The 23,433-nt window shown below is 40.9% G+C and overlaps 1 protein-coding gene across 1 annotated transcript; it reads left to right on the top strand.

The window, feature by feature from the left end:
• Nucleotides 1–2,073: 2,073 nt before the first annotated feature.
• Nucleotides 2,074–23,249, top strand: AQP1 (aquaporin 1 (Colton blood group)). The gene is made up of 4 exons (XM_068404615.1): nt 2,074–2,538; nt 19,194–19,358; nt 19,771–19,851; nt 21,401–23,249. Exons 1-4 carry the CDS (start codon nt 2,149–2,151, stop codon nt 21,578–21,580), a joined length of 816 nt encoding a protein of 271 aa, XP_068260716.1. The 5' UTR covers nt 2,074–2,148; the 3' UTR covers nt 21,581–23,249.
• The last annotated feature ends 184 nt before the right edge of the window (nt 23,250–23,433 follow it).

Consider the following 23,433-nt stretch of genomic DNA (forward strand, 5'->3'; position numbering starts at 1 on the left):
TCTAAGCAACTCCATCCCACAGGTGCCAATTTGGGACACATGGAAACTCTTGTAAGCTATTCATAGAGCTCTGCTTTCCCTAGTTCCCTGAGGTGTGTGTGTGCCCTGTGTTTTGGGCATCTCCTTGGTAGGACCAGAGAAGCTGGGCACTTACGATCTTCAAGTCTCAAAGACTGTTTGCAGTAAATAAAAAGTTTCACTGAACAGAGTACAACTAGCATCGACTGTATCTTATATTAAAATTGCACCATGTACCATGTTTGGCTAAATTTGATTTTTGATTTGTCTGTCACATGGTTCCTCATTGAAGCCTCACTCTAACTAGAAGAGTAAACCCAATAATTAATTTGTTCCCATTTCTTTTCTTTTTCCTTTTTTTCACTGGTACAATTTGTTGTGTAAGTGTATTATAAAACAGAAGGAAATAAAATTGGTTATACAGAAAATCAAGAACATCTGATGTCTAGAAAGAGTAAGAACTTGGGGATGACAGGCTGCAGACATCTGGATTTTTATTTAAACTGTCTTCAGCTTTGTATTTAAATTATCTTTTGAAAGCCGAATATATTTTAAAAATCCTTCTTGACGGTGTAATGCTATCCAGGAGTGTAATGGATTTTATCTTTGTACTGAAATATTGTCCAAGTGAAAAAACCTTGAATTAATTTAAGCACAATTTAGAAGTTGACACCAGTGCATTAAAGTAAAAAGAGGGAGAAAAAAAGAGGAGGCAGAGAAGTATGCTGATTTTAAACACCCTTCTTTCAAGGCTTGTGCCTGGGGAGTTACTTTCTGACTCTGGATCACATTTTGCATAGTTTGAAGTCAGAGTTGACTGATTTAAAGATGAAGGTATTACCAGACATTAAAGCACACAGAGATCTGATAACACAGGGGTTAATCTGAGGCATGTATGCAAATCCTGTTGTGATAAAACCAGAGACAGTTAGACCTTTTGCTCCAAAAGACATTCTGGCACTTGCTGGAACATTCATTTTGTCTGCAAAATCAAGCATGTAATTTCCCTTCTCCCTCGCTCTCCCCTTCTGTCTCCGTCTCCGGCCAGTCCTGTGGCTCAGCACCAGCAGCCAGTCTCCCTGGTGACAGCCAGGACAGCTGACCTTCAGCAGGGCGGTGTGAGATACAATTTCACTGCAGGACGTGGGCTAGGAAGCCCCCAAATTGGCTTTTTTCCTGCTGGTCAGAAGGAGTGTGGGAGAGCAAGCCTGGGGAAACCCTGAGACACCTCCGTGCTTGAAAGAAAAAAAGTGAAGAAATGAAGTAAATCAAAAAAAAAAATAAATAAACCCCCCAGCCCCCCCAAATCATCTGCCCCTTAGTGTCCAAATTGCATCCATGTAAAGTTTCCAGCTTCCTCGCAGTGTTATGTCAGATTTACACAGTGGTCACAGAGGTTAGAACTGATCCCTACTATTCATCAGCTCACACGAGCTCGTGTGAGCCTGTGTAAATACGTGTGTTTGTCCGTACAGCCGTCAGGCTCAGCATCAGAAACAAATCCAAGTCTCCACAGAGCCAGCAGAAGAGACAATTCTACCTGTTTTCAGATGAAACAGAGGCACTTAAGTCTCTAGAGTGTGGATTTAGTCGTCAGTTTTATTTACTACTTTCGGATGTCATCTGCCACTGGTGAAGCTAAGCATGAATAACTTACCAGCCAGCACCAAATAACTTTGCTTTTTGTTTCAGTCCAGCTCAAGACAGAAATCCCGTAAAAGCTTTCGCTCCAATCCGTGTGCTGAATGATGATACAGGAGTTAAAGAAGTGAGGGTAAAATTCCTGAGGCTCTCCTAAAGACTTTTCAAAGGATTTTAAAAAAGCCTCTTAAAAACGGCAGCAGAGATCGAACGCTGTTAAGGGAGTGGAAAAAAAAAAAAAGGAAGAAAAAACTTTGGCAGGCATACAGTGTCTTACATCAATCTAGCAGTCAGCATCTATGTAGATGTTCTTTCCTCCTTTTGTGCAACACCCCTTCCCTCCTACAGACCACCCAAAGCCCTATAAATAATCCAAGGACTGTATTTTTTCTCCAGATTTCTCTACAGACCTCAAAGGAAAAATATCAGGCAAAGGAAGGGAGAGAGGGAGAAGGGACAGTGAGGAGGGGAGAGAGAGAGAGAAGAAAGATGGCTAGTGAATTCAAAAAGAAAATGTTCTGGAGGGCAGTGGTGGCTGAGTTCCTTGCCATGAGCCTTTTTATTTTTATCAGCATTGGCTCGGCTCTGGGTTTTAGTTTCCCAGTGGTGGGCAACAAAACATCAACAAGGTCTCAGGACAACGTGAAGGTTTCGCTGGCTTTTGGGTTATCCATCGCTACCATGGCACAAAGCGTGGGCCACATCAGCGGTGCACACCTGAACCCAGCTGTGACCCTGGGCCTCCTGCTGAGCTGCCAGATCAGCATCTTCAAGGCGCTCATGTACATCATTGCCCAGTGCCTGGGGGCAGTGGTGGCCACAGCTATTCTGTCAGGAGTCACCTCCTCTCTCCCAAACAACCTCCTGGGGCTCAACGCGGTAAGTAGAAACTTTTAATTCCTCCTTTTTTTTTTTTTTGAGTAGAAATGTAACACCTGTAATCTACTAAAGTTGTGGCGGGGGGGGGGGAAAGGGGGGTGGTGGTGGTGGTGATGGTGACCTCAGGCAGCTAACTGCTTATTGTAGCAAGGGATCCAGTCCTGACTGATACCAGGATGCATCTATGTCATAAGGATGGTCCTTCCTCCCCACCCCCATTGCAGACCTTTAGGACATTATGGTGATGATGAGTTTTGCTTATGTTCAGTTTTGTACACCCAAGTTGCTGAAAGGTGCCTTTTGACACCAAATTAACATTGAAATCACTGGCAGTTGCATGATCCCTTTCGTGGTTCTGAAGCTCTCAGGTAACATGCTGATTAATGTGCATACACAGACGTTTTTGCTTCTGTGATTGTGACTCTTTTTCAATACCTAATTAATGGTTTGTGTAACCTGATGATGACTGCAGTGAAAACCTATGGGAACAGCGAGAGAGATGTGTAGCAAGAGAATCTCTGTCACCAAAGGCGTGAGCATTACCTGTTGCATTAGGCAGAGTGCTCAGATCCTGCCTCACACAGAATCCCAGCTGCATTTTCTGTGTGTTTCTCCTTTTGCTGTGCAAAAATGGAAAAAAGCCCCTATGAATTCTCAGGTGTAGACTGGAGAAAGATGTGAGGCAGCTACATTTAACAGGGGTGCAGGTTTCAGCCCTCTCCCAGCCAGATGCTTACAGCTATTGACCATCATGCTGCATAAAAACTGCCTGGCCACAACTCCTCCTCCTCAATATGTTGTCATTTTACTATTGTTGTACTATACCAGGAGAAAAGGATAGATACACTCTTAAACCTGAAATCATCCCACTGTCAGTGGCAGTGCTACAGCTATTACAGTACACAGGGCACTATAAATGGAAATTGCCTTCTAGTCACTTATTTCACCTGATTCTGTTAAGAACAATTATTTTACATCTTTTCTATAGCCCCTTTCTTACAGAATATTCCTGACTGCAGTTTGAAACTTGAGCTAATTTGAAATCTTATGCCTATTTGAAGTCACAGAGATATTTTGGACTTAAAGCTGAAAATGCAACACCCTTTCAGAAATCGTTTAGGCAAAAGGAGAAGAAAGGATCCAAAAATTTAAATTAACAAGTAATATGTGTTTTGCATGCTGTGGCATTACAGTTAATTCAGTAAATGAGGCAGTTTTTGAAAACATAATAAAATCTGATATTAAGAAGGTGTTTCCTGAGCAGCTTAGTATCATCCACCCTTATGTTACTCTGTGGGTTGGTTGCTTACCTCCCTCGAGCCTGGTGCCCGCAGGTATTCCATCATGCCACCGTTTCGGAAATTTTGATGGGTTAATCCAAAATATTTTGGGGAAGAAGAGTGAATCATTTTATTAACTCCAGAAGGCTCTGGCTGTGTGTGTGATATGTGATCTTTTCCTCTGAAACCACTGGCAAAGGGAACTGCTCAACCGCATGGGACAGGGTATCCGCCCAAGTGGTTTCCTCGAGAGGTCCAACTGCCATTAAACATGGGAGGTCTGGTTTCAGTAGCACTTACATTTGGTCTTCCCCTTTTGTTTGCCACAAAATGCTGGTGGCTGGCTCCTTCCTCTATCCAAAAGCCCTGAAACTGTCCATTTGTAAAGGGAGGGGGTAGATAATCACCCCAAACTCTTTTTGCTCCTCAGTCAGTAACACTCCAAGCTACAAAGATATAATTCAGAGCTCTGCACAAGGGCATCTCAGAAGAGAAGAGCCTATGGGGACAGAAGAAAAGATCAGGAAAGATCAGGAAAAATCAGTGGAGTCACTGATTTTGGTAAGCTTAGGAGACTACTACGTGAATCTCAAAAATTGAATCTTAGGGTAGAAGCCTTGTTCCCCCCTCCAGGAACACCTCTGGAATACAATCAAATATATTGTTTTCAAGACCATAAAATACACAATAGGCAAAACCAGATAGTGTAAGTCTCCATCATGCCAATTTTACAAATCTGGCAACTCTTTCTGTGTATTAATTAATGTATAAAATGGTTCCTAAACACTGTAAAAACCCCTGGTCTCAGTGCTTGCCATTGCAAAATACTCAAAATTTTCATTTTTTATTTTCTCTTTCACATCCAGTTATAAATGTTCTGGCTAGAGGAGCAGTGAGGAGACCTCCCAAGGGATGAGGAAGGCAGCAGCTGTTCTTCTCCCTTGCAAGAAAGAACTAGCGGGGAAAGCAAATCCATTCATTTCCCACTGACAAGCTGGGACTGTCTGGGGAGGGGAGGTGAGGGCTGAGGGGGGAACTGGGTCTGAGCCCAGCACAGGGGAGAACGGCAGAACGGCTGTCCTTGTGCAGAGCCGATCACAATGCGGCATATCCTGAAACCACAGCCCAGCACCAAGAGCACGCTGCCTCCTTCAGCAAATAGACGATAAGGAGAAACCACAGAAGTTGCTTTTATGTCATGTTCTTTAACCTGAGAACAAGGAGGGAAGGGACAGAGCTGGCATCCCTGCCAGCTGCTTTGTCTTCCTGCCCTTTCTGTGGAAAATGAGGTATAGATTCACTATTGAGAAAAGAACAGAAAGAAAGGGAGTGCTGTTTGCTTGACAAGGTTGGGAAGAGGGCTTGGATGTGCATGACTGTGTCCTCTGTTCTGACCCTCTCGTGCTCTTGGAGGGATGTCTTTTACAGGAAAAATGTGGTGGAAGCAGTTTAATTTAGTCAGTGGCCGTACAGTGTCCCCAGTGGATACTGGGTGGGATTGAACTTAGATTTATCCTGCCCAGCTGTAGGTCCTTCACTGATGGGCCAAGTGAGGAACCCATTTTCCTAGGTTCCTCTCTAGTCCACAGAGAAGGAGAGACAAAGAGAGGTACTTCATCCCTTAGATCCTTTGAATTGTCCTCCAAAGACAGCAAGTACTTCCTTGGCATGATGAGGCTCCAGGCTTGGGAATCTCTGTTAAGTACCCAAAATAAAGGGGGATGAATCTGTGCCTCTCTCATTGCCCAAAGGGAAAAAGGGAAACACAAGCAAATGAAGTACAAAAAACAGTCCTGGAAGGTGCAAGGTTGAAGAGAAGGAAGGGAGAATGAAAAAGCAGGATGCTCCTTTAACATGTTCGCTATTAAGGTCTGTCAGTCACATATGAAGAGTTTGATCCAAACTTTACTGAAGTCAGTGGAAATATTTTTAGTTACTTTGGCTGGTTCCAAATAAGACATTCTGGACAATATTCAGAGAGGTATTTAGATTACTGAATCCTTTTAAGACACTTAACTTCCCATATATCTTAGTAGTGGTGTGGGTGCCAAAGTAAAAACTCCGAGAACAGTAAAAGCTGAGAGTATGCAGTGTGTTTGTTGTTCTAAAAATTCAAATATTTTTCCTTACATCATCTTGTATCTTTTTTTGGCAATTGGATCACTACATATTACAGATTTCCATTAGGTAAAACCATAAGAATAGAGAATACCTAATCCAAAATGCACTCATCTGCCAGCATAGCTGGCTGTTGTCTAGTGAGGACAGATCTGTAGTTTGGGTAATGGAAGAAACTATTCATCATGGGCAGTTAATGACCAACAAAGAGCTCCAGCAGGAAAGGCGGGTGAGAGGTGACTTCTGTACTGTAAGGCAACACAATATTTGCCGTTCAGCAATGATTACCTTGAGAATTTTTATCAAGCTTTTATAAACATGCTGAGAAAAGATCTTTAGCTCAGGGTTTTTTTAATATTTTTTTTTTTGTGAAAATAATAAAAGTTTGTGAGAATGCAGACACTGCTTTACAATTTCATTATTTCTGTATTTTGGCATACTGATTAGAGTGCCAGGAAATGTGAACCCTAAGTCTCGGGGTTATAATTTGAAAACTATTTGAAAACTCTACCTTGAAGTTTATAAAAAAAAATTTTTTTAAAGTTACAAATGGATCAAAAACTGTAGGCAAGGAAAACAGACCTGAATGTTGTGTTGCTCAGGGTAGATAAAAAGAAAAGAAAAACAACCAAGAATAACAAATAGAAGGACCTGATGTTAAAAAACACTCAGTGGACTGATAAATGTTGTTTGTGTAACTGAAGAACTTTCTGGAAAAGCCAGAAGAGAGCTGTAGTCAGTGGATTCAGAGGTCTGGAGCATTTTCTTAAGACAGGCTGTGTCCCCAAAATGGATCAGCTGTGGGAGAAGAATTGGTGCACATAAAGGTGCAATGCCCTTTGGTGATAAACACCCAGTGGCCAACTCCAAATTCTTTCTCAAAGACGAGGAGAAAGGAATCCTTTGCTGTCCTTGTTTCTTCTTCCCAAGGCAGTATCTGCTACTTTGAGACACCTTCCACCCTCTCCAACGTCACACTGAAGAATGAGTCCCCTTTCCATAAGTTATCCCACTTAGCTGGATCATGGTCCAGCAGCACCAGAGAAGCTTTGAACCCCTGTGTTGGAGCTAGGTTTTTGTTTCTCTGCTGCACACATGTCTCCCAGCTTCAGCCTTATTCTGCTACTTGGGAAAGCTGAAGGCTGGACAATCTCTTGTCTCCATGAGACTGGAGCATAGGATGGGGCATACGATGTGTGGATACTTAACCTCTGCAGTTGTATCATCTTATCTGTAGGACACCAATGCTGGTGATATGTCTCCCAACAAATTTCCAAGGCACAAAGACCTCTAGTGCAAACATGAAATTGTCCCTGCACCAGGAGTTCCCTTTCATAAAGTTGAGACCTGCAACACCTTTTAATGGTGCGTGTGGCTCAGTACTGATGTTTTTATCCTGATATGTCTCACCGAATACTTCCCATCCTTTAGAAAGTTGCCTCAGAGTGGATCATGGACAGGAATCACAAGACTCCCCTCATTTGGTCCAAACCAGTGCACCAGTGGTGGCTCTCTGACCATGGGGAGCGGGAGTTGCTTGGTTGGCCTTGATGACTCAGTGTTTATCTTGTGATTTCCCTCTCTGTGCCTGCAAGCTATGAGTCTGCTCTCCTCCAACCTCAAATTAAACAAAGTCGGGTTGAGTTGGAAGAACTTCCAAAATAAACTGAGAGCTTGACAGTGTAAGTGGACAATTGAGTAAGTGGTGCTGCTTTTCCTCTGAGTCAGTATGGAAAATTGCTGTTCCAGAGGTGCCGCTGGATGGACGAGACATGCAGCTGAGTTCCTGACCTCTAGCGCTTGCTGAAAATCCTTGGATGCCTTTTCTCAACGCAGTTTATATACTGCACTTTTCTCAAGTTTGAATACAGTCAGCTGCATTCTCCTTGTCACTGCCCTCTGCCCTCCCTGTTCTCAGTCCAATGTAGGCTTCTTCTGCCGACCTTGCCTGTGCTGGGACATCTGCGTGCTTAAGCACTCGAGCTTTTACAAGGGACCAGAAATCGCTGCATTTTTAGAGTGAGCAAAATGGTTCCTGTACATGAGATTAGTCCATGATTTTTATTTCTTAACAAAGAGTGCCACAACAATAGCTCATTATTCAATTTCAATCTTGCAGCAGCGGTCTTTTATGCCATGCCAGCATTGTATTGAATTGCACCAAGCCGGGGAGGTGGAACACAGGAAAGGCACCTGCTCAAAACTGGCCATAGTCTTGGCTGTTTTCTAAGGTGTTCACACAGTGGCAGCAGAAACATCTGGGCTGAGATGTAAACCTGATGGTTATCGCCCATCCTCCAGAACATTTGGGGATAACAGGGCTTGTAGCTCTAACCCTTATCTCAGGTCTCAGAAGTTATTTCTTATTTCCATTTCTATGAAGATTTGCTTAGTGCTTCTGCTCCATAATCATATAGCCACACCCTGAGCCTTTGATGGAGAGCACTCAAGCGTGCAGCAGCGTGGCCATTTCTGGCACAAGACAAGGCCCTCAGTGATCACCCAGCTGTGGGCCAGTCTTTTGGTGCTACAACAGAGTGGTTCAAGTGGGTTTTATACCATGAACTGGGTTCACATCCAGAGGATCCAAGGATGACTGGTGCATCGTCTGACAAATGCTCTGCAAGCCTCAGGTTAAAGGTCCTCTTTAAATAGAAATGATAGAAATTGATGAAAGGAGTGCACAGAGGGCTGTAAAAAAATAAGTTGCAATAGACCTATAAAAAAAATTATTAATTTTGTAGGTTGGTTAATATTGCAATTCAAATGGAATCATGCTGGGATTTTTTCAAGAACAATTTTTTTCTGTTTGACCAGCAGTCAAACTAAATAGGGTTAAGTAAGAAATATAAGGAAATTCATGTTGCTGCCGCCCTTCCTGACTGATGAATAAACAGTTAAAATTGTTTTCCTTTCCTTAGCATTCTATGTACTATGCCATATGTATTTGGATATTTTGTGCGTATGTGTATACACACCTCCACACACACTCATACACCAGAGACAGATTGATAGATAGAAAGACTCTTCAGATGAGGTAGCCCCAAATTTCATTTCCAAATTTAAATTAACTATAAATTTTAAACAAAAAAATCTATTAGTTGTCAAGTTTAAATCAAGATCTGATATGGCAAGAACAACAGTCTTGAGAACAAATGGAAATTTCCACAGCAGACATGAGAATGAATATTATGGATCTCTTATGGTTAAATTGATGCAATGGTAAAAATAACACATAATTTATTGTAACAGGGCTTGTGTACTTCAGCAGATAATTTGAACCTTGAGGTGAATTGAGAATAGCATTTCTTTAATCAGAGAATCCTAAAAAAATGTCACTATCTGGACTGTATATAGCTACCTTCAAAAGAAGCATTTTTAAAGCAAGGATACTAAACCACATCACAAGTACTAAAGGAAGAAAAAATAGCCCTTAAAAAATTTCCTGTTTGTCTCAAGAGGAAATTGCCTGTTTTCTTTAGAGCAGTAGTACATTTTTGCTTATTTATCCATTCTCTAGTTTAATTGAGAGAATTCAATAACAGAGAGGTCTTTACCTGGTATCACAATTGAAAATATCAAAGAAATATTCATTCTTAGAAAAATTGCCATTCCGGAGTTAGGGAAACCAGTCCAAACTATTATGCTTGTGCTCAACTTCATAGACAGCAAACTGTCTGTATGTTATGTGTCTGCATTTCTCAGTTTCTGTATTTCCCTGTCTTTAAACTGTTGTCTCTTTTATTACAAATACGCAGAGACAGAGGCACCCTTTTCACGTGGGCTGATACGGTACCTGGCACAATGAGATGTCATGGTCTGTGGCTGTGCTCCTAGGTACCTCCAGAGTAATGTTAATACCAATGTCATAGAGCAAGTGAATGCCTCCTGGAGTTTTTTCTGGCCTGGCTAGGAGTGATATGTGGTCCTGTGTATATATTAACGTGCAACCTGATGGGAAAGTACTCCTCTTTCTGGCATCCAGAGCCAAAGCTAGTGCTAGTGCTTAACTGCTGCAGCTCCACTGAAGTCAATGAAATCTGAGGCCAAGGCACAACCTTAATCTGTTAAATCAAATATACAGGGCCTGACAGGCATCCTGGAGGAAACTCTATAAACAGCAGGAGGGCAAAAATGCATCCTGAAATCTCTGCAAGGGGTTTCTCTTTTGGCATTCATGGACCAGAAAGGAGCAAAGAAATCTGCTGTGTACTTTCCTGGTAGAGCCCCGTGCATCCTGGAGAGGGAATCCAGGTACCACAGAAAACCAAACCTTTCCTGTTCTTGACACTAATTCTGTGCCAAGTGAAGTCAATGAATGCTTTCAAAGCAGAACTGTGGCACATGTTTCCTTACACATATACACACAACTTCTCCTGAAGTTAATGGTGACTGTATTTCAACTGGGGAATGAATAAAGTCAGGTTTAGCCCCTTTTCCTTCCTTTGCTATGACTTCTTGCTTGCTGAACAAGGTGGAGAAATGAAGGAGCTGGAATTGTTCCCATAATTCCTGAAATCCATTGCACGTGTTCAGAGCTGGTTTTTAACTCCACGGAAATGCCAAATCTTCAATGCTTTGGACAAGACTGTATGAACTACCTCAGACTTGGAAAGTTTGAAAACTTCACAGGTTTGCTGGAGTGTTTGTCTAGAAGTATAAAATGAATATCGCTTTGGTGCAATTGCCAACAACCATACTGTGATGTTTGTGCAAATCCAGCTAGTTATTCCAGTAACAACACAGAAAGGAAGATTTTATTAGGCTCAAAACTCATATATGCCCAAAATTCCCCATTGAAGTACCATCTCCTTCTGGGCTGACAATACAGGAGATCATAAATAGCTCCGTGGTATAAATGAGTGCTTCAAAAGTGTTACAGAAAATGAACTATTTCTTGGTTTTTGATGGGTAAAAAAAAAAACAAAACCCCAACAAATCACCATTCCTCATCCTCTGAATAGAAGTTGTTTATTTCTCAGCAGCAAGACTTGTTTCCCCAAAGCAACTTTCCCAGAGGCACATCAGAAAGTAAAAGTGTAAATGATCTCTCTCTAACTAGCTGTGCTGAATGGAAATCCTATAGAGAAATTGATTTTTGCTGTCTGTCACTGGCCTCACATGTAAACTTTATGTGCTCTGGTTTAATATAAATTAAACAACCACTCTTCTCTTTATGTCATACCGGGCTGCTGCAACACAAAGCTCTGGCTAGTTTCTCATCAGCCTGAAGACAGGGTGGGAGGAGGGAGGTTAGTCTTGTTCCTGGAGGGTGTCTGCTGTCCAAAGAATGGAAAATATGATTTCTGCTTTGGGAATAGAATGAGTCCCCTTCAGAGCTCTTAAGGCTGTATTTATAGGAAGGGTAATCTAGCAGAGGACAATATGTTTTGTCCCTAGGTTCTGCTGAACGCTTCTATTGTTGATCTAGGATACAATCCAAAGCTAATTCTTAGCCTCATAAGCAGCTTCTTCTGAGTGCTCCTGTTGTATAATTTTAAGTGAAACTCTTTAGATCTTTGCCTGTCTCTACTTACTAAAGAAATGAGACTTTTGTACTCTCTGAATCTGTAACACTTGAATAATGGGTATAGAAACATCCATTTTGGAGTGATACTGTTCAATAGCAAGGACAGAAGAGAATAACTGTAGTTCAATAACTGGGGATAAAGTCTCTGAATACATTTTGGCTGTGAATTAAAGGAAGGTTTATAGCTATGGAGAACTGGGACAGATTTGCAGCAGAAGAAAGGTAGTTATCAAGTTATTTTCATGACAGAGTTGGAGCTGAAAGAATGAGAAGAGTCAGACAAAATGACAGGCCAGACAGTGTAAGATGGTTTTGAGGGAAGTAGGAAGATTAATTTCTAAGATTACATTTGAAGAACGTTACTTTAAAGAACTTTGCCTAGCTAAACATTTAAATGATAGCTAGTTGGTATAAAGCAGCATAATTAATATTTCCAGCGTGAGGATGAAGAAGAGAGCATGAACAATTTAAACTGCTGTGAAGAGTTTTCCTTATTAAGAAAAATAAGGAAAATCAAAGAAGGGAAAGTTTAAGCTGCAGGAAGAAAATGCAGCAAGACAGTGAGAATTTGCTTGAATAAAATGCTAAAAGTCTTCCTTTAAGAGAAAGGTCTGCCATGGCAGACATAAGCTGATAATTTGGAATGCTGAAAACAGCAGGTCTGGTGCAAGTTACTAGCTGTTTATTTGAATTCAACACACAAGAAAAGAGGTCTGTCTGGTACAAAGATATCATTTATTGCAGCACAGCTCCCTAAAATGCTAGATTTTGTGTGGACAGGAGAACATAGTTCTCCCAACATGAATATTAAAAACACTTTATTAAAAGGTAATACATCTGTAGTCAGCCCACAACATGTTTCTTTTTATGTGCCAGCCAGGCTATTGCTGGGGTTCTGCAAAGCTGCCTTCCCTAGGGGATGGCTGGGATATGCAAAGAGAAGTCCCAGCCATCAGCAATGTTATATGTGTCACTAAATTGCTGTGGCTCAACTTTTCTCTCTCTAAAATACATCAGCCAGCGTGGCTTGCAGTGAAGTGTTTCATAAGAATGGAGAAAGCTGACATTCCCCTACTGAAAAATAGACTTGTACATTTCCAGAGGCCTATAATTTTTCAGGAAAAATGAGAAACTAATCCCCATTATATGAAAGTAAGCTGGACCCTAGGAGATTCAGTCCATGGTTACAGGTTTGTCGGATGAGATGGAGCATAGTACACGTGATGAAACCACCTTACATAACAAACTGTCTTATCCATATAACGGGAAACAGGTTTGAGTTTGATATAGTTTTACTCCTAATGAGAAAAATATGAAGCCACTAGAAAAGTACACAGTCGGGTTTACCTTGGGCCAGTTTAATTTCCTGTCCCCATTTCTCTTCTGAAGGCAGACAACTAATAAATATCCTGCTCCTAAAAAAAAAAAAAAAAACCAAAAAAAAAAAACCCAAAGGAAAGAAAACATACCATTAATTTGCCCAAATTATTGCTTGAAACTGTGGAAGTCAGTCAGCTAAACATGGCAGTTAAGGGCACTTCTGAGAAAAAAGCTGCTTTAGTTCCCGTCTCCTGTCTGATGTTGTGGAGAAATGGAAGCAATGCAACCGCTACCCATTTCCTAAGACCAAAAAGGGAGAGTTCATCTCAAATAGCTACTTTCACAGTCATGACTAGATAATGATTTTCCATTAATTTTGCCTTCAGGTTTAACAGTCCTCATCTGTTTATTTTACACGTCTCTTGACTTACTCACCAATATGGAATATATCTATGCAGAGCCTTCACAGTGATTGATCCACCAGCTATGGCTCCACTATCTGCATATGTCACCAGCTGTTTCTAGACATTAACTCAGCCGAGCCAGACCAGCATCGAGGCAATTCTGTCCCAGACCTTCCCACAGGAAGAACCTTTCCAAAGAACCAAGGTCCCTTATATGAATATGATAATTCAGCTTGGAAGGGAGCTTAGGAGGTCACTAGTCCAATCTCTTGTCAAAGCAGAGTCAGCACTGAATTCAAGCCAGGTTGCTCAGGAGCAGCAGTAGCATTACCAGATAAAGCCAATCGTTGAATGGGGAACTGGTATTGTACCTCATCCCATGTCTGGTAATGCAAAGCAGAGAGCTCCAACATGCCATAAGTGCTTCCTTAGGTTCCAACCAGTTGCAGCTCAGGAGATTTCTGAATGAGATGTGATTTCTATAAATTTACTGAATTCCAGGGGATTTTTCTTCCACGAACTTGTTCAGATTCACAGTGAAAATATTAATGGTGGAATTCAACTCACAGAAGGATGCACTTCACTTGGGGTGTCTACATGTAAGCTTCTGCTTGTCGTCTGGGTGCTATTACAGTCAAGGGGGAATTACTCAGTGCAAGCTAATGCAGCTAAGGTTGATTCAGCTGATCAGATGTATGTGTCTACATATAACTCTCAGATCTTGCCAATGATGTAACCCATTTCTTGGGTGTGTTTCTGCTGCCTTTCCTGTTAAAATAGTGACTTAGAAATGAACTTTAGTGGAACAGTTCATGTGAACAAAAAAGGAGGAGCAGTCTGGATTGATTTCTATGGTGTGGGAAACTGCTGGAGATGAATGTGGGCTTGTGTGTTTCATTTTAATCCCTTAGAGCATATTTGATTCCTTAAACCAGTGAATCCACTCTTCAAGTCTCACAAGTCTGAAGCATGAAAAGCTTAGGGAGTTACCGTGCTATTCCCTGCCCCCTGACATTTCTTCTGTTGCCTTAATGAGCATCACCTAAAATGCAGATCATGTGAGAGCTATTGGATTGAGATGAGAAGAGGTCAGAGTTTTCCCAGCAGATACATCAAGGGCAAATGCAGTGTCAGCCCACATACACTGCACACACACCTTGTTGTGACTGCAGGTAAGCAGCCTACAAATGCAGGGACAGAAAGTCATTGCAGTGTGGGCACAGGTCACTGGAAAAGGACCCCTTCACCCCAACACTACAGCAGAGGTGACTGTGTCTTATGTTTCAAGGCATTATTCTATCTATTTAAGAACCAGAGATATGGTCATCTTATATTCTGGATATTTTCAGTAGCAGCATGCTGGATGTTAAGACCAGTGGTTGATTTTTGCCTTTGTTTTCCTAGAATCATAGAATGGTTTGGGTTGGAAGGGACCTTAAAGATCATCTAGTTCCAACCCCCCTGCCATGGGCAGGGACACCTTCCACTAGACCAGGTTGCTCACAGCCCCATCCAACCTAGCCTTGAACACTGCCAGGGAGGGGACAGCAACAGCTTCTCTGGGCAACCTGGGCCAGTGTCTCACCACCCTCACAGTAAAGAATTTCTTCCTAATATCTAATCTAAATCTACCCTCTTTCAGTCTAAAACCATTCCCCCTCATCCTATCACTCCATGCCCTTGTAAAAAGCCCCTCTCCCGCTTTCCTGTAGCCCCTTCAGGTACTGGAAGGCTGCTAGAAGGTCTCCCCGGGGCCTTCTCTTCTCCAGGCTGAAGACCCCCAACTCTCTCAGCCTGTCTTCATAGCAGAGGTGCTCCAGCCCTCTGATCATCTTTGTGGCCTCCTCTGGACTCGCTCCAACAGCTCCATGTCCTTCTTATGTTGAGGGCCTCAGAGCTGGATGCAGTACTCCAGGTGGGGTCTCACGAGAGCGGGGCAGAGGGGCAGAATCGCCTCCCTCGACCTGCTGGCCATGCTGCTGGGGATACAGCCCAGGATATGGTTGGCTTTCTGGGCTGCAAGCGCACATTACCGGCTCATGGTGAGCTCCTCATCAACCATCACCTCCAAGTCCTTCTCCTCAGGGCTGCTCTCAATCCATCTCAAGGTCCAAGGGACCTTGCACTTGGCCTTGTTGAACTTCATGCGGTTTGCACAAGCCCAGCTCTCAAGCCTGTCAGGGTCCCTCTGGATGGCATCCCTTCCCTCCAGCGTGTCGGCCACACCGCACAGCTTGGTGTCGTCGGCAAACTTGCTGAGGGCGCACTCAATCCCACTGTCCGTGTCGCCGACAAAGATGTTAAACAGGACCGGTCCCAATCCCGACCCCTGAGGAATGCCGCAGCCTCATTTATTGGCAGCCTCAGGTAGTCAGGTCTTTATAAGGTGTAGTACTACTTCCTACCAGATTCAGATTAAGCTTTAGACAGCCCTGAAGCTTCTGGAGTCATGTGTCCTACAAAAATTCAATCTTTAATTAAAAATACTTAATAACATATGGAAACTAGAACGAAAGGGTGACAAACTCATGTTGGTTACACCTACCTACTTCTGTCAAGAACGTAAAACAGTACATTCAAAAGGTGCAAAATGTTTCATATTGCATTGCTAGCTGGGTAACGCTTGCAAATCCACTGTGACCAAGGGTTATATAAATATAAACACACACACATATATATACATACATTTTAACCTGATACTAGGAAATGCACCTTCCTACTACCCATGTTATGCTTTGGCTGGGATGTGGTTAGGGCGGTGAAGATTCATGTTGTTTCATGTGTTGCTGTACCTTGGATGGTCCAGACTGCTGCCGTAGTGACACTATAGCTCTGACGAGTAGGTAAATAATGAACGTCTGTGATACTACACTTATATGCTGCGGCTCCACAGACCACAGCAAAGCAGAACATCCAAGGTTTGCCTTGGTTTGCCTCATTTTGGAACATGGCCCAGAGTCCCTGCTCTCACAGTGGAATCTTACGCCCCTGGCAGGCTGCGTAAAATTACATGCTAGAGGAAAGCAAAAGGTTTCCTATGATATTTCCAGGTTTTCTTTGATTCCACACAGCCCATCAATAAGTGTTGATTAACAGAGAGAATGACCTCAAGTCACGTCAGCTGTAGGATGTGTTTTCCTGGAGGGAAAGGAAGAATATAATTTCCGCCTCTCAAAGATAAGAATTATCACAGGTTTTAAAAGCATAATTTTGCTCTTATTTTCTTTTTTCTTTCCCTTCAAACGAAGGGAAAGACTAATGGTAGGTCAGTGTTTAATCGTTTGAAATGCCAAGGCTTTGTCAAATACTAACATCAATGAGTCAGATCTCAGATCTGGATTATCTGGGGTTTAACAGTTGTATTATGATAGAAGAGAATTTCATTTCTTATCCACTTTTGGGCATATGCATATCACTCACTTATTTGCCGATACACTTGCCATTTGGCAAGTTTGACCATTTGGCCTTCCAAATGTGAGATAGGTTTTTCCAGAGAGTCCATAGTCCACATTCGTAAAGTGATACTATTACTGCTGATATCAATGGGATGCATTTGAAGCCTAATTTGTTGAGAGCCACAAATCCCACTGTCTCTGCAGCAAAAAGAAGTGATTATTTTTAAAAGGGGATGACAAAAGTAATTGAATATTAATTTAGTGATATATCAGGCATTCAGTATGAATTTATGGTCATGTCATTTTCACTGCCAGCTCATCTGTATATATTTATGTCAGACTTGTATTTCTCACACGTAAGTCCTATTAATGCTGAAGGTTTCACTAACTCATTTTAGTTTCTACTCTATGGATGCTGAAGAAACCAAAATGACCACCATTTCAACCAGAATTCCCTTCTATCTGTGGATAAAATTCTTCTAACTCAAAGGATATCAGTCCTATATATTAAAGAACAAGATATAAAAATATATTATTAATGTTTCAGATCGACGTGTCTTAGAAATCAATATATTTTCACTGTTTCTAATGTAGCTAATCAGATTCATGCTGGCTGAAGACTCAGATGATTTTTTTTCAGTGCTTAGGAATTTGATATTATGCTGCTTTGTTACAGAGGAGAAACAAGAAAAGTGAATAGCAAAGGTGGAAAGTGAAAGAGTTCAGCTAAACAGCTTTAAGTTTTAAGGTTGTTCAAATATTAGCTTTGGGGAAATTAAGGCATAAAACCACAAAAAAGGTTTAAAGCATGATTTCTCATAGTTCATTGTTCTGGACAGGTCACAATAACATTTAATTACGTTTTTGCCATGTATGACCTAGCAATTTTTAATGCGGAGTCTATGACAGATGGGATAACCTACTAATAGAACTATTCTTGAGCTTAAGTTTTGCAGAGTTTTCTTCCTACTCTGAGTCACTCGCATTCTCGGTTTCTCTGGCCTGTGTCCAAGCTCATGTTTCATCCTATCTGCGCAATGTAGTTATTTCTGATTAACACCAAGTTATTCAGCTCAGATACAGGCTTGTCTTGTCTTAACTAAGATACCACTGAATATAGTAATTAGAATCAGAATTCAAAACTTATTATAACACTGAACAGTTTAGCTCCATGGTTTCTTGTTAAGCACAAGTTTCTAACAGTAATCCTGAAATATGACAGCATTTCTACTGTATAATCATAGAATCATAGAATGGTTTGGGTTGGAAGGGACCTTAAAGATAATCTAGTTCCAACCCCCTTGCCATTGGCAGGGACACCTTCCACTAGACCAGGTTTCTCAGAGCCACATCGTACCTAAATTACTGTGGTTTCAATATTTTCTACAGCATTTACATTAATAAGAAACTCTACTGATTTCATGATGAATAATACCGTTGGAATATCTACATCTGCCAGTGTGAGTTTTTCTAGAGAATCTGCTTTATTTCAGAAGGAAATTGAAATACTTCCCCCACCAGCCCCTTAGGATTCCTGAATTGTGAATGGTTTTTTATGTCTCCCAAAGAAGTTGAATGAGATTCAGTTTGAGTCTAAGACACCTAAAATTAGTCAACATGTGAGTTAAGTGTCTAAGCTTTTGTTGTAGTCAAATGAGGTCTAGTGAATACAAAATAAAAGACAGAACTATTCAGTTGACTCTCAAATGATCACCTACATTTCATCAGCTGAATGGATCTCATCTCCATTAACCACATTCATTACCTATCCAAGTTAGAGATACATTGCCTAAACATTGACATCTAGAGACATTTTAGATACCTTTGGTCTTCTGTAGGGCTTGTGTCACATCTACCAGTCCCCCATGAATACCGTGGATATCTCAGGGTATTTCAAGTGTCATTAGAGGCATATTTTCAGGCAATTGAAACACAGTATAGGTGTCAATATTAATGTGGAAATCTGCCCATGGGGCCAGCATTTTGCAGGACTTTGTCCACATGAAGTCCTAGTTTTGAAGAGTTCATATTGAATTACAGAAAACAAGTAGTAGTGGGAGAAGAGAAGATTCATGAGACTTGTCAGTAGCAGAGACAGGTACTTTCAAGCTACCCAGAGCTATACACCTTTCTTACTGTCTATTTGTCCATTCCTCCTCCTGCCCCTGTTTGCTTAGCAATTGTTGCTGAAGGCAAACTGAGCAATGTTTAACATGACCACAGCATCCTCATTCTCAGAAGCAATTAATAAATGTCTCAAGGCACCCCCGTTCACTTCTATGGGTAAACTCTATTGAAGGCAAATCTCTGGCTCATTTGTTTCTCATACATAGACCCGTTACCTTCTCATTGTTTCTAGTGGTTGATCGTTCATTTTGGCTGGATGCAGCAAGCATGCAACCATGTTATATCACCAACAAAAGCTGGTTGCACCTAGACTTGAGTACAGCAGTGAGTGTTTCAAAATGGATTTCTGTTCCCTGAGGAGATAAATAGCTGTGCAGGTCTGCATTTTCCATTTGAGACACCAGATCCTGTGAAACTTTGTTGTACTGGTTGAAGTCAGGTAGGAATATCAAGTGACATTTTCCTTCTTGTCTCCATGCAGCTTTCAGAGGGAATCAATGCAGGTCAAGGACTAGGTATCGAAATCATTGCTACCTTCCAGCTGGTGTTGTGTGTCCTTGCCACCACAGACCGGAGAAGGAATGATGTCTCGGGATCAGCACCTTTGGCCATTGGTCTCTCCGTTGCCTTGGGACATCTTCTTGCTGTAAGTTTTACCTCTTGCAGTTGATATCTGCAATGTCCCACCTCCAGATTGGCCAGTGAAGGTGGGAAGATGATGGACAGATGATAGTTTCTTCCTTCTCCTTCCTATTCAGAGATTGACCTTGTCTCTGCAACATGCATGGTGCTTCTTTCTTGGGCCATGTGGCTGTGGCAATAAGTGATGGGGTCGCATATCTGGGAGGAGTCGCTGCAGTAGGACCTCTTTCCCTGGTGGGTCAGGACTGGCACATGGTGAACAGTCTTTCCCCCTTTTTCTGAGGAAAAGTGGGTGGGATGAATGAAGCTATTGTGAGCATCTGAACAATGCCGCAGGCTGTCACTTGCCCTCCTGTGTAATGAAGATGCCACATGCACATCAATGCCTCACCATTGGTTTTCTTTCCATCTCCTAGATTGATTACACTGGTTGTGGAATTAACCCAGCCAGATCTTTTGGCTCAGCGCTGATTGCCAACAACTTTGAAAATCACTGGGTAAGTTGAATAAATTTGTTTAGCTTACAAGAGGCTCTGCATATTCATAATCTACGAGATCAGAAACACATGAACACATATTATTAGCACCAAGTCAGTGAGTTACCATTTCTATTTCATTTAACAAAAACAATCTCCTTTTGCTCTTGACCCGCCTCAGGAGATCACGAACTTCTCAAGCTGAGTGTGTATGTTCAAAGTAATATAGCAGATTTTCTTTCATTATTTCCCTTTATGTTTATTTATTTCAAATATTTTAAACTTCAAAGCCTCCTTGCACAGAATCCTGTATTGGGTATTAATTGTTTAAACTGAGTTTGTAAAATGCTACTGCTTAATCTGGTAAAATCTAATTTAGGGAGGTTCTTAAGCAGGTTTATAAACTGAAATGGATCATCCAATATTTGGAAGCTAATGAAATGTTCATCTTGTTAAAGTTAAGCATCTGCTTATCCATTGCTTATCCATTATGGGCTTTCATGGATAAGTGCTCTGAAAACACTAAATTTTAGATTATTCCCTGTGGTTAAATGTGGTTAAAATGAAGAACTTCACCAAAATTTACTTATTTCACTACAGCTCAATAAAAAAGGCTAATATAAAAACCCTAAATGAGCATGTGTTCTTGAATATTTAAAAATGTAGCTTGTTCCAAATCTCCTACTCATGATTTTGGCAGCCAGTTGCATAGGCAGCCATGGAAATTTTGTGGTAGTACAATAGTTTGTGAAAAATTTGGATATGGATGTCATTTTAATCTAAACAGTAAAACACAAAAGGAAGACACTGGGGAAATTTTGCCATTCTCTCCCACTTAAACACTGCTGTTGGGATACTAAGGTAATGTAATTAAGCTTGTACCTAGTATTTTCAGAATTGCATAGAAAAATTATTTTCCTCTGTGTAGAGAGAAGGAGATAGACGTAATAATTCGTATTAAACCACTGCTATTGCTGAATAAAAGAAAACGTGTTTTCAGGCTTATGAACTCTTTGGCTCTGCAAATCCCTCAAAATCATCTGTTATTTCTAATAAAATCAACCTATCTACTAAAATACTTTTATTACCTCTCCTTCCAAACTTTACTTGTTTTAAGTGATTAGACTAGTACAATTACAGCAAATCACTAGCTAAATAGCAGCTAGTAACAAATTAAGCCTCTAATTAGGTCCTCTCTAAGTATTACTATCTAGTTCACCTACCACTGAAAGTTAGTGGGAGGATGGAATTTAATGCCCTTGTTGCTTTTAGAGACTGTACCCCCCTGCCAAATTCATCTGGAGTAACAGAGATGTTTTACCAGTAGGTGCCAATTTTAAATATCAGAACTTGACAACATAGTCAGAGTCATTAATCTCTGGGTCTCTTGCCAATTCATGGTGAGAAATTCCTGTTTTTTTGACATGCAGTTAAGTAAATATTCAGGTGACAGACTGTAATTTTAATGTTTTCACTGTAAATTTTGTGGTGAAAATCCTCAGAGATTTTCAGAACAGCTTCAAATGCAGTAATACCTGATGTATTAACTGGGCTTGGCTCTGTGTTTCAGATCTTCTGGGTTGGCCCAATCATTGGAGGAGCAAGCGCTGCTCTCATTTATGACTTCATCCTGGCTCCCAGAAGCAGCGACCTGACTGACCGCATGAAGGTGTGGACCAGCGGCCAAGTAGAAGAGTATGATCTGGAAGGAGATGATATGAACTCCCGGGTTGAAATGAAGCCAAAATAAAGAAGGACAAGGAAAAAAAAAAAAAGCACATTGGTTTCCGAAGATTTTATCAGTGTTATAGACTCTTTGCAAACCAGCAAGCAGTACTTTGTTTTTTAATTCCGTATGGTTTTCCAATTTTTGCCCCCAATCTTAATAGCATTTTTATACCTGGGGTTTTTCAATTACAAAGTCTTCAGGCCAAGAAGTCATAGGATGAATAATAAATTAGGATGAAATTTAACCCCTCCCTCGCCACTACCAAATTTTCTGGTGTATTTAGCATGGGTGGTTCTCCCAGCACATCACTCAGTAACGATAAGTAGTTCAAATGACCAGTCTGTTTGCTGAAAGAATAGATATCGAGGACAGAGAACTATCATCTGTACCAATTATGGGGGGCTTATACCGGAAAAACTATTTATACAAGTACAGAAGGCTGGTATCTAATGCCAGCAGTGCACGTGAAAAACTATCTATCTTAAATCATTGCCCAAAAACATCTTTTGGAAGGAAAGGACACTAAAAATCACTTGTGTAGAATTAACCATAATTTTCTAAATGACTGATAATCTCTGAGAAAGAGGACCAGAAAGGTTAAGCAGAACAAGAATCTCCAGAGTCCCAGGATCCATATAGGTTTTCTAGTGTTTCATTCTCCCTGAACCTGCATCCAGCTCATTGTGAGTGGAGAGAATATATGATAAAAAAATATATAGATATATTAATTCCTGGGAAGTAATAACTAGAAGTCAAATTGGAGAGCAGTAATAACAACAGCAACAAGAACAACACGGTGCCAACATGTAAACTGTATCTTATTGTTCCTGTGGCTGCTCTGCTTTTGTCCATCTTATGTAATTTAACTGTATGTTTTAAAACAAACCAGGAAAAAAAAAAGGCTCCTTTCTTCCTGACCCCATTCTAATAGCCAGTGCTGTGACATTCAGGGACAATGAATAGATATACACATAGTATATTTTCTAATGAGGGACAAATACATACCTGTGTGTAAGTCCGTTTTGGGGGTCGTTGCTTTGTTATTTTATATATATATATAAATGTTATATATATGTTTTATACAGAAAGCCTAGTATACTGTTTTGTAAGAAAATAAGAGCATAAGACAAGTGGAAAGAATTGCAGCAGTGCTTAGCAAAATAAATGACACTGGAAACGTAAAGAAAATTAACACTTTAAACGATGTGGAAGACTATTCTCTGTTTTCGTTTTTGTGTGTGTGCTACTTATGATTTCCTGAGTAACCCAAAGCATTAGCTGGTCTTACCTACTAACTATAGAATATAGTTAAAGCAGATACATGCTGATTTACTTGTTCTGCACTAAACGGTTTTACATAAGAAATGAGGCCCAGAGGAACCTACATAAAAAGCTGCACACTTTATCATTCAGACAAACACCCCAGAGGTAATATGATGGATGTCTTCTGTTAAGAGAGACAGTGTGGACATGGGAGTTGAGAGAGGGTTGACATGGGAATCCATATAGGTTGGATCATTTCATCACATTGAGCAAATGTACAATGAAAAAAAAATGAGAAGGACAATCACCAGCAAAATAAAACAGAATACATTTTATCTTTCTTGTCTACATTTGATGTGCTATCCCCTGTATAGTCTATGTACATACAGCATGATTGGATTTTGGGGTGGTTTAAAAATAAACAAAATCTGTTGTGTTAACACATGAAATGTTCATGATTCTTGATTTTTAATTTACCTTGTAACACTATACAATTTCATTTTCTATACCATTCTTCAGGTGCTCACCTGTAAGACTGAGATAATTTCTACTTTTCCACTCCTGACTGCTCCTTTGATTTGATGCTAGCTGTTGGGGAAAGGAAGCTGCTT

This window comes from Nyctibius grandis, chromosome 7 (genome assembly GCF_013368605.1).
Source record: "Nyctibius grandis isolate bNycGra1 chromosome 7, bNycGra1.pri, whole genome shotgun sequence".
Lineage (NCBI taxonomy): Eukaryota > Metazoa > Chordata > Aves > Nyctibiiformes > Nyctibiidae > Nyctibius > Nyctibius grandis.